Here is a 16,107-nt window from a genome sequence, read left to right on the forward strand (position 1 = left end):
AATGCTGTTGGGAAAGGTAGATCAGGGAGAGGAAGGGCTTATACAGAAGGTTCAATAAGAGTCAGATATAACAGTTGAAGTTGCAGAGTCAAGAGAAATGTTGAGCAGACTGGCATTTAACTTACACACACACCCCTCTACCATTCTTGTAGTGAATGTGTGTGTGTATATGTATGTATGTACCTAAAGCAATGTCAGACATGGCAAGGAACTATCTAGCTGAATTCCCCATAACAGCCATAGCTTGAAAAGCTCTGTACATACTCTACATTGAGTAGTGTGGTGAATTTTAAATCCCAGCATGTGGGAGCAGTTACTTTTTGAAGGACAACTTCCTCCATGTTGGACTTGATTTGGTTTCTAATCTTCTTCACTAAAATCCACCACCTCTGTGTGTGGTGGCTCTAGGGACAGAGCAGTACCATCATTAGCACAGGTAAAAGTGCTAGTCATCCTTAAACATGAGCTCAGTTCATTCAAGAAACAGTCAAGAAGTTTGAAAGTACATAGATAATGTATTAATTTCCCATCCTTAGAGTACTAATTTTACCTATATCTCAAGTAGCTAAACACTAAGTACATCTACAGTTACTGGGGATTGATGCTGCAGCAATTGATCCACCAGGGGTCAATTTAGCAGGTCTAGTACAGACCTGCTAAGTTGACTGCAAATCACTCTCCCATCGACTCCAGTACTCTACCGGAATGAGAAGCGTAAGGTAAGTTGATGGGAAAAGTTATGTAGCTGGAGTTAAATAACTTAGGTTGACTTAGCCCCAGAGCATGTGTGGTGTGTGAACCCCAAGCTGGGGGAGGCTAGTCATTCTGTACCCCCACACTGGAGCCCAGAGCATGTCTCTCCCCACCCCCAGTTCATGCCTCAAGCCCCAGAGTGCCCCCTAACCCTGGAGCAACAGGAGGGTGGGCAGCACAGCTGCAGCCTCCCCAGCACCAGGAGGGTGAGTGGCACAGCCCAAGCTGAGGCCATCCACAGGGAGACTGAAGCTGGGCTGAGCAGGAAGAAGGGCGGTGGGGATGCCTGGGCACAGAGCATGGTCAGGGCTACACCTGGCTGTTTGGGGAGGCACAACCTCCCCCAGCTGATGATACCTGCTGCCCATACCCTGTAGTGTAGGCCAGGCTTAACACCGACTTTCTGTAAAGCACAAGTAGATAAATATTATATACATAAGTGACTGTGCCTTCCACTGGTAATTTATCTAGTTCTAAACTACTGCACTGTCTTGTATCTTTAAAAAAAGAGTTCACCTTCATCATGCTGCTTAACAGGAGTAGAACAAACATAAATTCTCCCATGTGGAAAGTAGGTTAGTACAGGAGTTCAGCACTTGAAAGAGTAGGTAGTTTAAATGTGCATGTTGTTTGAGCCTTCTGTATGTACTACTAGACTGAAGCTTGTCTAGGGGCAGCACCCTCTTTCAAACAAGAGCCTTGAAGGCAACACAGTACCTGCAAGAATATTTCAGATTCTGGCAGCCAGAAGCTAGACCATGTAATGTGGCCAGTGAACCAAGTACTACCTTTTAAAACCTGGCTTGGAGGAATAAAACATGCTCTTGCCCTCTCTAACTTGAAAAAAATTGATAGGTTGTTTAAGTAACAGCTGAGAAACAGCAGAAGCACCAATGAATGGTCTATGCTACCTTATACTTCAGGCAGTGCAGACCACCACTCCTATGAAGCTGTTCACTAGCTACTGATGTACTGAACACAGACACACAATCTTCCACTTTCTCCTATACAAGTAGTCCATATTAAAGCAGTAACATTCCTTGCTTGTTGATGGCTTGCACACAGGCAAGCTTCTTACATTCTTGGTGGTGTACTTATTTGGTACTCTAAGTTGTGGGTGGCCCTACTAGATGAGCAGTGGAAAAAAGGGGGTAGGTTCCTTCCTTCCTTTTCCCTCAGCAATAGCAAAGTCCACAGGCTACTCCCACTTCTATTGGTTTGTGACATTCTTTCCTGAATAGGTTTCAGAGTAACAGTCGTGTTAGTCTGTATTCGCTAAAAGAAAGGGAGTACTTATGGCACCTTAGAGCCTAACCAATTTATTTGAGCATAAGCTTTCGTGAGCTTTCACGAAAGCTTATGCTCAAATAAATTGGTTAGGCTCTAAGGTGCCACAAGTACTCCTTTTCTTTCCTGAATAGTGCTTTTCTCATGGCAGGAAAGTGTTTTGTTGCTCTTAAACCGGAACGCTGCCTGCTATCTCTCGTAGAAAGTGTGATCTTCTTCAATAGATGAATGGCAGCTGATAGCCAGAAAGTGTTTTTGGGGAATCTTTTTCAGAAATTAGAAAAACCTCAGTCTTTGCAGTGGACAATTTGACTCTTGCCTTCCAGCCTGTATTAGCACTTCTAGTGTAACTTTCCCTTTGCAGTGAGTCACTGTCACATACCAGCTAGACAGAATGATGACAGCTTTATAAAGCAGATTAAAGGAAAATAGCATGCAAGGGATCATCAGGCAAATAAAACAGTGAAAAGGTCTTTGAACAGATCCCACATCCTCAGGGTCACCAATAATTCTGATCAAGAGGGGAGTAGCTCCTTTAGATGACACTGATACAGCCTTCTTTTACCTCCTACAGGACAACCAACCACTTGTCAGACCAAAGGCAAAACAGGGGGGAAAGGCATATAAGTCAGAGAGGAGCTATTTCACCTCTGTCACTTAGAATTGGTCAGCAGCTCTAGCCTTTTGGATGGATAGGTAACTTTTCAAACAATAGCTACATAAATCTAGCATTGTTCTATAATGTATATCCTTGTATTAATGTACATTGCTTCTACTAACATAAGATGTCTTACATATTTCTGTACACAATAGATTACATTTGACTACACTAAAATGTAATCTGTTTATGCCTCAGAAGTCACCTTATATTTTCCTTATACGCTCCTCCCACTCACCCCTTTCAGCCACAGTTCATTTGTCCTTTTCTCTGTATTCCTGTCTGTATGATGCCTCACAGTCCCTTCCAATTCTTTTGCACCTGTTTCCCCCTCAGCTGTACCCACATATGCAACATTTAACCAGCAGGCTGCTTCTTCAAATTCAGCCTAAATTAGTATTGACTGTAACTAATTGTATACGTAAAATGAGGCTGGCAGCTTCAAAGTATAGTACCTACTGGCCGCCTGTCCACAGCACAAGCCACAATTGGCATTTACTGGTAGTGTCAGAAGACAAAAGATGGAATGATGAAACAACTGCAGTCATTTTATGGACAAGTAGGGAGACTACATTAGTATAGCGTATTACTCTTCTAGAGGAGTAATGTACACACTTCAAAAATTATTTTTATCTACCCTTGCTGTCTTCCTCCCATCTCAATGCTGTTGCAATCTTATCTACAATTATCCACCACCTTTTGTCTCCTTTATCTAGCCTTTTAATTTCTCACCCCAGCTGTATTTGCATAGTATTTTAGGATACGATTTACAAAAAAGGCACTTCACAAACTAGAATTTTGTCGTGGCAGGTCAGGAACAAAAACTGGAGTACTTCTGATAGCACTACAAGTCAGGCTATGCAGACAGCTCACAGGTCAGGCTTTGTAGAATACAGTGGTGTTTAAAGGTGATGTAGTATAGGAAAAAGGGGAAATCCCTAGAGTTCATTTAGACTGGATTGAGGAGGAGTTGGGGGACATTTTTCATCACCAGAACTTTCATTTGGCAAAATTTTCAAAAAAAAAAAAAAAAAAAAAAAACCACCGCACCATTCAGTGCTCCTTCTGCTTTGGCATCCTAGGACAGGGAAAGCCAGATTTTTCAAAATCAGCTCTGAGACGATGGAAAGAAAGATGGAGACACTTCCCATAAGCAACTGCTTGCTAGTAATTACAACTTTATACAACACTTTAGGTAACGCATATGCCAGGGTATGAATGGAGAATTATTTTAAAAAGGAACAATTTCTGAACCTGCTCCCACCACTTGGGTTCTCCACTTTTCAGTACCGGGACATCCAAGGAAAGATGAAAGATTAAAATTGCAGGAAGTGAAAACTTAGTGGTAACTACTTCGTTCTCTCAAATTGTCCAAAGGCAGTAGATTGGGCTGTTTATAGGTTAAAACAATATTAAATTAATGGCAAGTACTTAATAGTAAACAAACTAATTGAGTTCTATATTTTTTCATACACAATACACAACGGTTTAACAATTAGCAACTGAAATAATCATTTTTAATGCCATTAAGAATCAGATATGCTGTGAGAAAAATGATGCATATAAATTGTTTATTCTGTCCAGCAAGTATGATGAACAAGGAAGTATGATGTGTAATAAGATAAATGCTTCTAACAGGCAACGCCAAAAGACAGTATTGCTGTGCAGTTTGCTCTGGAACATTAAGGCACTGACTCCCTCAAGGACCCAGATCTGTGTCCGTTACAAAACAAATGTTAATATTCAGCTAAAAACCAAGCTATATCCCAGTGCTATATCACATGGGCACACAAGAGTTGTAGGTGAATCCCAGATAAGCTACATAAACATGAATAGTATCATGCAAGGCACAATTTTAACCTGGGATATTAATCTTCCATGTACCCGACACAACATCCTCTTAGCCAATGTACCTAGTATCTGTTGTAATAGCTTGGGGAATGAGACATGAGGTAAGATGTTGGAACACTTTTTTCCCCTTCCCGTTCATTATTACAAGGAATTACAGCAGAGGAGTTCTGCAATGTTATACGTGGAACAACAGTTTAAGTCTTCCATTCCCAGCAGTATATTGCTACTTTTAAGTTAAAAAAAGAAGCAAAAGGCATGCTCTGTACAAAGGTTCTTTCAAGTAAGCCTCTTAAGTTGGTATATGGCAGTGTTATTGGGTACTGGAATCCCTTAAGCTTTCACATGCTGGGGGTTTTATTGTACCAGTAGGTAATGGCACCACAAATGCCTCTTTGCTACTCATGTTTTGTGTATATATATATCCTTAGCTACTTCTAGGATTAATGTACAGTTAATTTTATTAAAAATCCATTTTCCTTCCAGCTGTTTTGGAAGCCACAGAGGACAACATGCAACCCCAGAGAAATTTCCATCGCCCACAAAAGGTTGTGTCTCTTAAGCCTTATTCAGACTAGATTTTCCATAAAATTTGACCTGGCTTTCTGCTTATTGTATATAGCAGTCCTCCCTTTTCTTTGTCATAGTCAGAATTCTTTTATAGTAGCCCCTGCAGTAAACTGATAGCTGGGATGCATAGTTGAGTTGCATTCCCATCATTTAAGGGGTTACCAAATTACTCAACTAAATCTTTGCAGGTTAAAGTCCCATCTCTCTGCCCTGGGATTTTCTAAAAAAAAAAAAAAAAAAAAAAAAAAGAATGTTGGACAACTACTCTGCAAAGAATAAATAAGCTTGAATGTGATTAATTTGGTCATTCCTTAACTAAATCAGTAGAGGGGGAAAAAAATTCCCAACAAACATTCAAATATCACAGCTTACATTATTTGAAATCATCATCAATTTCCCTTTCAGCCTACACAAGAGTCATAACTACTTCACTCCACCTCTCAAATCAGAACCATTAGAATCTTGAGAATAAGATTGTCTAGGTTTATTGGAAGACAAAACATGAATCCACATCTAATTTCCCTGTGAACAATTTTGTTTTTTGACTCTAGCCAATTGAGGTATTCTCCATTATTAGAAGGAACCTCAATTACCACCACAGACAACTTGGATTTGGAATATTTTACATTACAGATTCTGAAGTCCAATCCATAAACTGATTTATTATAGTAAAGATAGAGCAAGCATCTTATTCCTAGAACAGGGTAAGAAAGGAGGAACAGAAGTAGTTCCTTCATAGGAAGCATTCATTATAGCAAGGTAGTATTTTAAATGTTCTGCTTATTGCGACATGTTGCCAAGCAAAAATTTAACTTCATGAAACATAACTTTTTGAATAAGTGGACAGCAGCTATCAATTACATAACTTAATTTAAATTAAGATTAGGTGGGAAAGTAGCACATGCATAGTTCAGAACTATCATGCAGAATAGAGGGTGAATTATGTATACATGGGTTAAAAACTAAAAGACTAAGAAAAACTGTACTTAAATGTGTGAAGAAATTCCCTCATTCGTTATTTAATGTACATTCAGAGTTTTAAAAAGCTACCCCTAACACACTGTGGGAGAACAGAACTTGGTGAGATTTGTGGTACTGCAGTGGAGAAAGGTACAACCCAAATTCCAGGGAGAACTGATAGAGGTAAATTTGATATGGAATCCAGATGGGAAATTTGCATGCTTACTATAGGAGGTCAGATTCAGAGTTTGTCTGATGTTTTCCTGGAGACTTAAGTTTTCAATTAATCTTAAATTTTGATCTAAAGCTTTGTTGAGCCTACTTTTAAAGGAAATATTTAGAAGCTCGATACAAAATCTTTTCCATTGCATAAATATGTAAACAGAGTTATTTTTTTTCTGTTCAACAGTAAAATAGGTGCATGGTGTTTAAAACCAATAATATACACAATACAAGTATTACCAGAAAATGCAGCATAATTTTTAACCATGGTCTCTACGTCATCACTTTGCATTCAAAGAATGAAAATGCATGTGTTCCCCTCCCATTTCCTTCAAATTACAGTGCGTGTGTTTTAAAGCCTTCAACCCACAAGTAGCCAGAGGGCCAGAATGTCTTAAATTTGGTAGTTTCTATGTGGATTGGAAATTAAACTAAGTGTCCGTAAAACTATGGTTATCCTACTAAACTAAGAAATACACATAATAAGCATGACCAAGTTTCTATTTGAGTGAGAATGCACAACTCTAAGTAATTAAAAAAAACCCCAAACTTGTAAAGTCTCTTCTCCAACCTTTCCACAACTATGAATCCAAAATTATACCACCCTCTTTATTCCATTTTAATAGAATACTTTGTGTTGTGAGGGAGGAAAAGAGAAAGTTTTACAGCTTTGAGAATGTTCTAAGCCATGAGCAGGTTTAAGAAAGGTAGGGCAGATGATTAGGAGCTATGTTGCTGCTCTGATGGAGTCAAAGCAAAATCTGCACACAAGGATAAGAAAAGAAAGTACTATAAAAAGCAACCTGCTTCACTCGCTTCCTGACTCCACTACCCCTGTTGTTCTGAAATACAGAAAATTTCACAGATATGAAAATGGTGTCTTGCAACTGGAGATAGACACTGGACAACGGCAGAAAGCTCATTAATTGATGAGTTTCTTGGCTCTGGCATTGGCTTGCTCAATACGATCTTTGTTGGTATCCGCCTGAAAAAGGAAAAGCATGTGTAAGAATTGCAGGTAACTGAAGACTAGATACTAAGAAAGTCTTAAACATTTTTAGTCTAATGTTAAAATTGATTTAATACATAGCTTAAGGAAAGAGTTTTTATACATCTGGGTATAATGCTTAAATTGTCCAAAAGTACAAAGGTTGGGTTAAAAAAGGTCAAAAACTAAGTCAAAATTTCTTTATGGGCTTGACCACAGAAGTGCAAGATGCTCCTATTCGGATAGGTAGGAGGAAGACAAGAGCTCTTACTGATTGGCTCAGCAGGGGCTGGTAGTTTTGCAAAGGCAGAATGATCAGAGGGAAGAAATCCAATCTCTCTAGCAAGCCCCTCAAGGCAACTCAATAAATAAAACGACTGGCTTCAGTGAATTGGAGGAATTAAGGGAAGAGAGTTGAGGGTGTGGAGCAGAATCCACCACCAAAACAAAAATAGGATTTTTCCTCCCTAATACTTAATGTCTTCCATAGAAAATAGTAATCCTCAGAGCTCCTGTGGCACAACTTCTCAACGTTAAAAAATATACCACAGTACTCAGCCCTTAGAATATAGGAGAAATTAAGCCATTCCCCATGTATGCAAAATGACCAAAAGGATGCACTGCCAACTGAAAATGATTAATCTAAAACACTAAGGAAAGACAATTGGTAAGGTATTTTGTGTAAAACAGACTCCCATGAGTCTTTTGAATGTACTGTTGTCATAACACTATGTCCTTGGCAAAAAATTTATGGTAAGATCACAAACACCTATAATTAAACTAAAGCATCCAAGAATCAGCCAATTCCATTAGACAATTGGCAGTGTTCTTACATCTCAAGAAAAGATCCAAGCTCCATAGATTTTGAGACAAGAATGGACCATTATGCATGTCAGACTAGATGATCATAACACAGGCCACAGAACCTGACCCAGTCATTTCAGCATTAAGCCCATAGTGTCTGGTTGAGCCAAAGCATCTTTTAGACAGACATCCAATCTTGGTTTAAAAAAACATCAAACTCTGGAGACTGCACTACATCCTTAGATAAGTAATTCCAATGGTTAATTTCCCTCACTATTAAAAATGTGTACTTTATTTCTAGTCTGATTTTATCTAGGCTGAGTTTCCAGCCATTTAACCTTATGTCTTTGTCCGCTAGATTAAAAAAGTATTTTACTGTCAGAATGTTGCCCTCCTGTAGATACTTACAGGCTGGTCAAGTCACCTGTTAACCGCCTCTCTGCTAAACTAATAATAGGTTGAGTTTCTTTAGGCTGGTAATGCAGGCCTCGAATCATTCTTGTAGTTCGTTTCTGCACATTTTCCAATTTGTCTACAATCTTTTTAAAGTGTGGGTATAAGAATTGGACAGTCTAAATAAAGCCATATACATTGGCAACACCACCATTCTTCTGTATATTCAATAGCAAAACCCCTATATTAATGCATAGGTAAGGTTGCTTGGTGTTCTGGAACAGGATAACATACCACTGAGTTGAGCAAAACCTCAAACGTCTGAAAACCAGGAAATGCACAGTCAAGATTGCCATGCAACCTTTTCTCTGTTCTCTTTCAGCAATGCTCCAATATGTCCTGTTATCACACATCTTTACTCTACCAACCCCACAGCTGCTGAAATGTAGAAGCTCTTCACCTCCTTTTACAACCCATTCACTCTCACCCAGAAGATCCCATCTAGCAGTATTAAAAGGACAAAAGGAAAACAGTTATCCATGTCACCTTCCCTCTGTTTCCATCAAGCTAGCAATAGCCAATGGGAATTATTTGCATACTCTCCAAATGCAGTCAGCGCGTCAGATGTACCTACTCTAAATGGTGGAGGCAATAGTTGGCCTGCTTGGTAGAAGTGTGTTTGTGATACGAGGTTTAGTTTGAGGTGTGTAGCAGAGCCTTGATTATAAGAGATCTGTTTTGCACCCTCTGACATGTGTGAGTAAAGGGAAGAGCTGCATGTATACCTTCAGGATAGTATACAGGATGGAATAGTTTACATTAGCAGGGTACAGGAGTTTTATTACAAAGTGTGTTAGCAGTGAGTCTGGACATGAAAGCAGTGTAAGTATTTACTATCTACATGCACTCCAGGTAAAATGAGTGTGGTCAGTGTCAGGCATAGCTGTACTGAATTGTGGAGGCAGTAGTTAGCTCTGCTTCATAGAGATGTGTTTGCAAGATCTGTGGAATACTCTGAGGTACGTGTCAGTCACAGCTCTGTCAAGAGATCTATGTTTTGTACCCTCATGTGTGAGGACAGGGAAGAGGTGCATGTTCAGGATGCAATATGCTTCATCATTTCTATGCAGAATTGTGCAGGTTGTCAATAGCAGAGCATAGGGCTTTTATTATAAAGGATATCATCAGCAGTGAGGTGGAATCTGAAACGATTCTAATGCTTTAATGATTGTTAAATGAAAATGAGATGGTATCCTGTGAGTAAGCGTAAGGGAGTTGTAAAAGCCTGTGAAGTGGTTTCAGCTTTGGGAAATTGGCCCTTTTAAAAAAAACAAAACAAAAAAAACACAAACATAGATATTACTGGTCAGGACTATATTCAGTTGGCAAATAAATGTAATTAGATCATCACCACTTCTAGTAGGCAACCACTAATTTTTAATTAGGTGATCAATTAATCTTTATCTGTCAGAATGAGGTCTAATATAAAAGTACTGTTAGTAGGGTGTAATACTTTGTTAGAGATCTATAGATAAGTTTTAGCAACTCAAAGAAGTTTTTCTAGTCATAAAGTACCAACATAAAGACCTCCTTCATACATCCCCCAGATAGAACTCCCCTACGTAACAGTTACCCTTCCCCCCCATACACACACATTGTAGATAGAGGTTGAAAGAGCCATCCTGCAGTCTGATTTAGTGGTCTATAACAGACTCCCATCAGTACCCAATCTTGTGATTTGTCAGTTACAACACTAATCCATAAGCATTCCAGGTCCTGTACTTCTGAATTGTGTAGACAGAGAATACCAAGGACATGCAATGATTTGAACACGTAAGATACTGAATATGTTCAGGAACTGGTAGTAAAAGTTTAGTATGGTATGATTGCATATGCCTGATGCACTTGATCACTGCAAATGTTCATAAAGGCAGCATAGTGAACCCATTAATTTAAATTTAAACAGCTGCGACTCTGAAACCTGCCATTAATTTAAGAGTATTCCATAATTCTTCTCGTGTCACTATATCCAAGATGGAGATGGCAAGAACAGGATTATTTGGTTCTTACCTTCTCATTTATCCGGTCTATTTGCTTGTTTTGTGAATCAATCTCATTGCCCATATCCAAGGCCAGGTTTTTCAAGTTCCCCAGGATATTTCCCACCTGAGTGAGATTTTCATCCATCTCCTCCTCTCTGGCATCGTTTGTTATCCTATTGAAAAATATCAGGAGACCCCTGTGTTCAGGAACCAGAAAGTGGCTTCCCCACTGCCAAAATGTTGTTCAATAAACTCCCACTAAAACATTTCTCATCACAACCCACATTTTCAGAGCAGGGGCTATTAAGCCAGAGAAGGGGGGCTGCTTCACTTTAATACCATCTATTCAAGCATGCAGCCTGCTACTATTTCTCCTTAAATTAATTTTGCTGAAAGAAATTGGACAAAGCAGTTTCGTTAAAATGGCCTCAAAATTCAAAACAAAGAGCCATTGGCAGATTATGCTCTACTGTATTAGAGAGGGATTCAAATTCTGTGTCAGGTGCCCTTTCATTATGTGACAGAGCAAATCCAAATGCAACATTCACCACAATAATTGGAGCACCAAGCTCATATGCATCCAGGGGCTAATTAAGTATAGTAATTATTCCCACCACGGCATGCTAGGAGCAGTGAAACTGCAGCTATAAATCCCCAAGTGAAAGCAATTCACCAAAGGGCTTCCTTCCCAATTGACAGTAAGGATTTAATGTACAGCCACTCTAGTTGAATGCATTCTGGGAGGAAGAAACTGACTTAAAAGGTATCTAATGGCATACATGTTTGGGGGGAAGATACACAAACGTACCGTGTAATATATCCCCCACTTGCTCCTCCAGTGGTCTGTGGCTGATTATTTGTTACACGTCCTGGCTGGCTGGATACAACATGGGCTGTTGAGTTCTCCACACCATCACCCCAGGTTGACTTGTATGACTTACCAGACTCAAAGTTCTTTGTTCTACCAAAAAGAGATAAACCCAAATATATGCTAGATCAACAGAGGGAAGAGAGGACACCAGATTTTTTTTCCCCAGGTGGCAAGGGAAAGGAGAGAATTATTTCTTTCAGGGTGGGATTTTCAAAGGCACCCAAGTGATTTCATAGAAGTATAGGACTGGAAGGGATCTTAATAGGACATCTAGTCCAGTCTCCAGGACGCAAGGCAGGTCTAAGGAATAACTAGACCATTCCTGACAGGTGTGCGTCTAACTTCTTCTTAAAAACCTCCAATTCATCTCCAGTGATTGAGATTCCACAACCTCCCTAGGCAATTTGTTGCAGTGCTCATCCATCCCAACAGCTGAGAAGTTTTTCCTAAGGTCCAACCTAAACCTCCCTTGCTGCAATTTAAGCCCATTGCTTCTTGACTTGTCATCAGAGGTTAAGGAGAACAATTTTTCACCCTCCTCCATGTAATAACCTTTTATGTACTTGAAGACTTATGTCCCCCCCTCAGTCTTCTTCAGAAGAAACAAACCCAGTTTTTCAGACTTTGCTCACAGAACATATTTTCTAGACCATTTTTGTTTCTGCTCTTTGGACGCTCTCCAATTTGTCCACATCTTTACTGAAATGTGGTGCCCAGAACTGGACACAATACTCCAGATTGAGGTCTTATCAGCATGGAAGAATTACTTCTCGTGTCTGGCTTGCAATGCTCCTGCTAATACATCCCAGAATGATGTTCAGGTTTATTTTTGCAACAGTATCACATTGTTGACTCCTGTTTAATTTTCAGAGTAGCAGCCGTGTTAGTCTGTATCTGCAAAAAGAAAAGGAGGACTTGTGGCACCTTAGAGACTAACATTTATTTGAGCATAAGCTTTCCATGAGCTACAGCTCACTTCATCCGATGCATTCAGTGGAAAATACAGTGGGGAGATTTATATACACAGAGAACATGAAACAATGGGTGTTACCATACACACTGTAATGAGAGTGATCAGGTAAGGTGAGCTATTACCAGCAAGAGGGGGGGGGGGGCAGACCTTTTGTAGTGATAATCAAGGTGGGCCATTTCCAGCAGTTGACAAGAACGTCTGAGGAACAGCGTGGGGAGGAATAAACATGGGGAAATACTTTTACTTTGTGTAATGACCCATACACTCCCAGTCTTTATTCAAGCCTAAGTTAATTGTATCCAGTTTGCAAATTAATTCCAATTCAGCAGTCTCTCATTGGAGTCTGTTTTTGAAGGTTTTTTTGGTTGAAGAATTGCCACTTTTAGGTCTGTAATCGAGTGACCAGAGAGATTGGAGTGTTCTCCGACTGGTTTTTGAAAGTTATAATTCCTGACATCTGATTTGTGTCCATTTATTCTTTTACGTAGAGACTGTCCAGTTTGGCCAATGTACATGGCAGAGGGGCATTGCTGGCACATATCACATTGTTAGATGTGCAGGTGAACGAGCCTCTGATAGTGTGGCTGATGTGATTAGGCCCTATGATGGTGTTCCCTGAATAGATATGTGGACACAGTTGACAGGCTTTGTTGCAAGGATAGGTTCCTGGGTTAGTGGTTCTGTTGTGTGGTGTGTGGTTGCTGGTGAGTATTTGCTTCAGGTTGGGGGGCTGTCTGTAAGCAAGGACTGGCCTGTCTCCCAAGATCTGTGGGAGTGATGGGTCGTCCTTCAGGATAGGTTGTAGATCCTTGATGATGCGTTGGAGAGGTTTTAGTTGGGGGCTGAAGGTCATGGCTAGTGGCGGTTCTGTTATTATCTTTGTTGGGCCTGTCCTGTAGTAGGTAACTTCTGGGTACTCGTCTGGCTCTGTCAATCTGTTTCTTCACCTCACTATTTAGTTTGTGATCCACTATAACATCCAGATCTTTTTCTACAGTTGTCCTTCCTAAGCAGTTATTTTCCATTTTGTATGCGTACAACTTTGTTTGTTCCTTCCCAAGTGAAGTACTCTGCTTTTGTCCTTATTGAATTTCATTCTTTTTACTTCAGGCCATTTCTCCAGTTTGTCCAGATCATTCTGAATTTTAATCCTATCCTGCAAAGCACTTGCAACCCCTCCCATCTTGGTATCATCTAAAAACTTTTAAGTGTACTCTTTATGCCATTATCTAAATCATTTATGAAGATATTGAACAGAACCAGACCCAGGACTGATCCCTGCCTGCAGGACCCCATTGAAAATGCAATGGGCTTAAATTGCAGCAAGGGAGGTTTAGGCTGGACATTAGGAAAAACTTCTCAGCTGTCAGGATGGATGAGCACTGCAACAAATGCTCGAGAATGACTGATAACTACTCTGGGAATGGTTTTCCAACCAGTTCTGCACCCACCTTATAATAGCTCCAGCTATGCTATATTTGTTTAGTTTGTTTACAAGGTGGCCATGCAGGACAGTATCAAAGGCCTTACTTAAGTCAAGATATAACATGTTTACTGCTTCCCCCCATCCAGGAAGCTTGCTACCCTGATAAAGAAAGCTATTTGTTTAGAACAAATCATGACAAACCAACCTAAGCTATGTTGACTATTACTTATCACCTTATCTTTTAGGTGTTTGCATACTGTTTGCTTATTTGTTCCCTTATCTTTCTGGGTACTGAGGCTGACTGGTCTATAATTCCCTGTCCTTATTCCCCTTTTTATAGATTGGCACTCTTTGCCCTCTGGAATCTCTGCTGTCTTCCATGAGTTTTTGAAGTCATTGCTAATGACTCATATCTCTTCAGTCAGCTCCTTGAGTATTCTAGGATGTATTTCATCAGGCCCTGCCAATTTGAAGACATCTAACTTGTCTAATTAATTTTAAAATTTGTTCTTTCCCTATTTTAGTCTCAGATCCTATCTAATTTTCATTGGCATTCACTATATTAAACATCTGATTGCTACTAACCTTTTTGGTTAAAACAAGAAAGGCATTTTAGCATTTCCACATTATCTGCTATTGTCTCTCCCCCCCACACACACAATTGCATAATGGGCATATCCTCCTCTTCTTGAGTAAAAGTCCTACTGAAAGTAAAAACACCAGTGACTTTCAATAGCAGTTGTGCTGCAAAGTCATTAAGGCCTTGGCTATACTGCAGAGTTTTGTCACCCAAAGGCAGCTTTTGGCAGCAAAACAGTGGAGGTGTACACACTGCAATGCCACTTTTGGCAACAAAATAAATGCCTGCCAGGACCTTTCTGCTCACTGTTTTGAACTGGCTCCCCTGCATTCCTGCTACACAAGCATGTGCTCCTCCCTTGTTAAAGCTCCATGAAGATTTGACAGCTAAGGATACCACTCAGCTCCCGCAACAAAAAGCGAATCATTAATGTGGAATGCTGCTCTCTCCCACACTATGAGCATAGAGGCAGGCAGAGGTGTAGGTAGGGTGTGTGCGCGCGTGTGTGTGTGCGCGCGAGAGAGAGAGAGGGGCAGGTGGGAGTTTCCAACCACTCCCTGCCTCAGGACTGGTTGCTTCTGGTGGCTGTCTGAACTTTGAGACCGCATGCTGACACTCAACTCTCCCACAAACACACTCTCACATACACACTGCCCCCCCCCCCAAACTTTCTCCCAGTGGCATTGCCGTGTGTACACCCCACTTCCCTCCCTATGCACTTCAGTTGAAAAGCAGCTGGCAATCTAGTAGGGTGCCCATGGAACGATGGGATTGAGAAACCTGCATTATGTGACACTGTACCTGCCCCACGAGGCATTGCAAACCCTTCCCAAAGCACCCTGCGGCCAGTTGCACAGTGGGATACCTACCACAGTGCACTGCTCTCTCTGTCAATGCAAGAGCTATACTATACTGGTATAGTTAAAGCAGTACAAAATGCTACAACTATTCTAATGTGGACACAGTTATATTAGTATAGTATATTCTCCTTTTAGTATGGAAATAAGTTATACCAGCGTAAAGCACCTTTGTAGCAATATAACTTCATTCACAGTAGAAGCTGTACCACTATAAATATTTAGAGAGGAAAACTTATCCCCTAACCAAAAGGGTTATGCTGGTACAAAAGCTGTATTTAGACCAGGCCTTAAGACACTAAATTAAAATCTGTGGGTTTTTTGGGGATTTTTTTTTTTTTGTCATTTTCTGCAACATCTTAAATACAAGACTACAGATGAACAGAGAAGCATAATTATTTCGATTTGGACACAATCCTCAACAGGGGATGAGCAAGAGGTACCTTGAGGTTGAAGCAACCTTGGGAAACATTTATGCACTTGACTAGCATTTCAAATGTATCCAAGGGATGATTTCCTGATGCCATCGCTCCTGGATTCTTCAAGGGTAGTTTTCCAGCAATAGATTGATGTGTTAAACACAGGATAACTTAAGTCATACTTACCATTATGATTTTAGTGCATGATCCAAAAAAAAGCAAAGATGGCCTGATATGGCAAAAGCCCTATTATAATCAAGTATCTTATAGCAGCAGTGGCAAGGAGCTATGAAATATGAGTTAAAAAGGCAAGTAGTTCTATAGCCAAGTTAGAGAGATTATTAAAAATTTTTAAAAATTACACCCGTGTAAAATTTCAGAGAAAAGGTTTTGTAACCACCCCATACAAACTAAGTTTGTTTGTAGGTAGTCTCACAAGTGAGACCAAGGATTAAA

General features: G+C 40.1%; 1 protein-coding gene across 3 annotated transcripts in view; it reads right to left on the minus strand.

Annotated features, from left to right (window-relative positions):
• Nucleotides 1-4,252: 4,252 nt before the first annotated feature.
• The window catches only part of SNAP23 (synaptosome associated protein 23), a 42,537-nt gene continuing 30,682 nt past the window's right edge, over nt 4,253-16,107 (minus strand). For all 3 annotated transcript variants that reach the window (XM_048854939.2, XM_048854935.2, XM_048854937.2), the window contains 3 exons: nt 11,334-11,486; nt 10,554-10,698; nt 4,253-7,283 (listed from right to left, as the gene is read on the minus strand). In XM_048854939.2, coding sequence (XP_048710896.1) covers nt 7,221-7,283; nt 10,554-10,698; nt 11,334-11,486 — 361 coding nt within the window. In that variant the 3' untranslated portion in view covers nt 4,253-7,220. The remainder of the gene's footprint in view (nt 7,284-10,553; nt 10,699-11,333; nt 11,487-16,107) is intronic.

Source organism: Caretta caretta, chromosome 6, assembly GCF_965140235.1.
Source record: "Caretta caretta isolate rCarCar2 chromosome 6, rCarCar1.hap1, whole genome shotgun sequence".
In the NCBI taxonomy this organism is placed as follows: Eukaryota; Metazoa; Chordata; order Testudines; family Cheloniidae; genus Caretta; species Caretta caretta.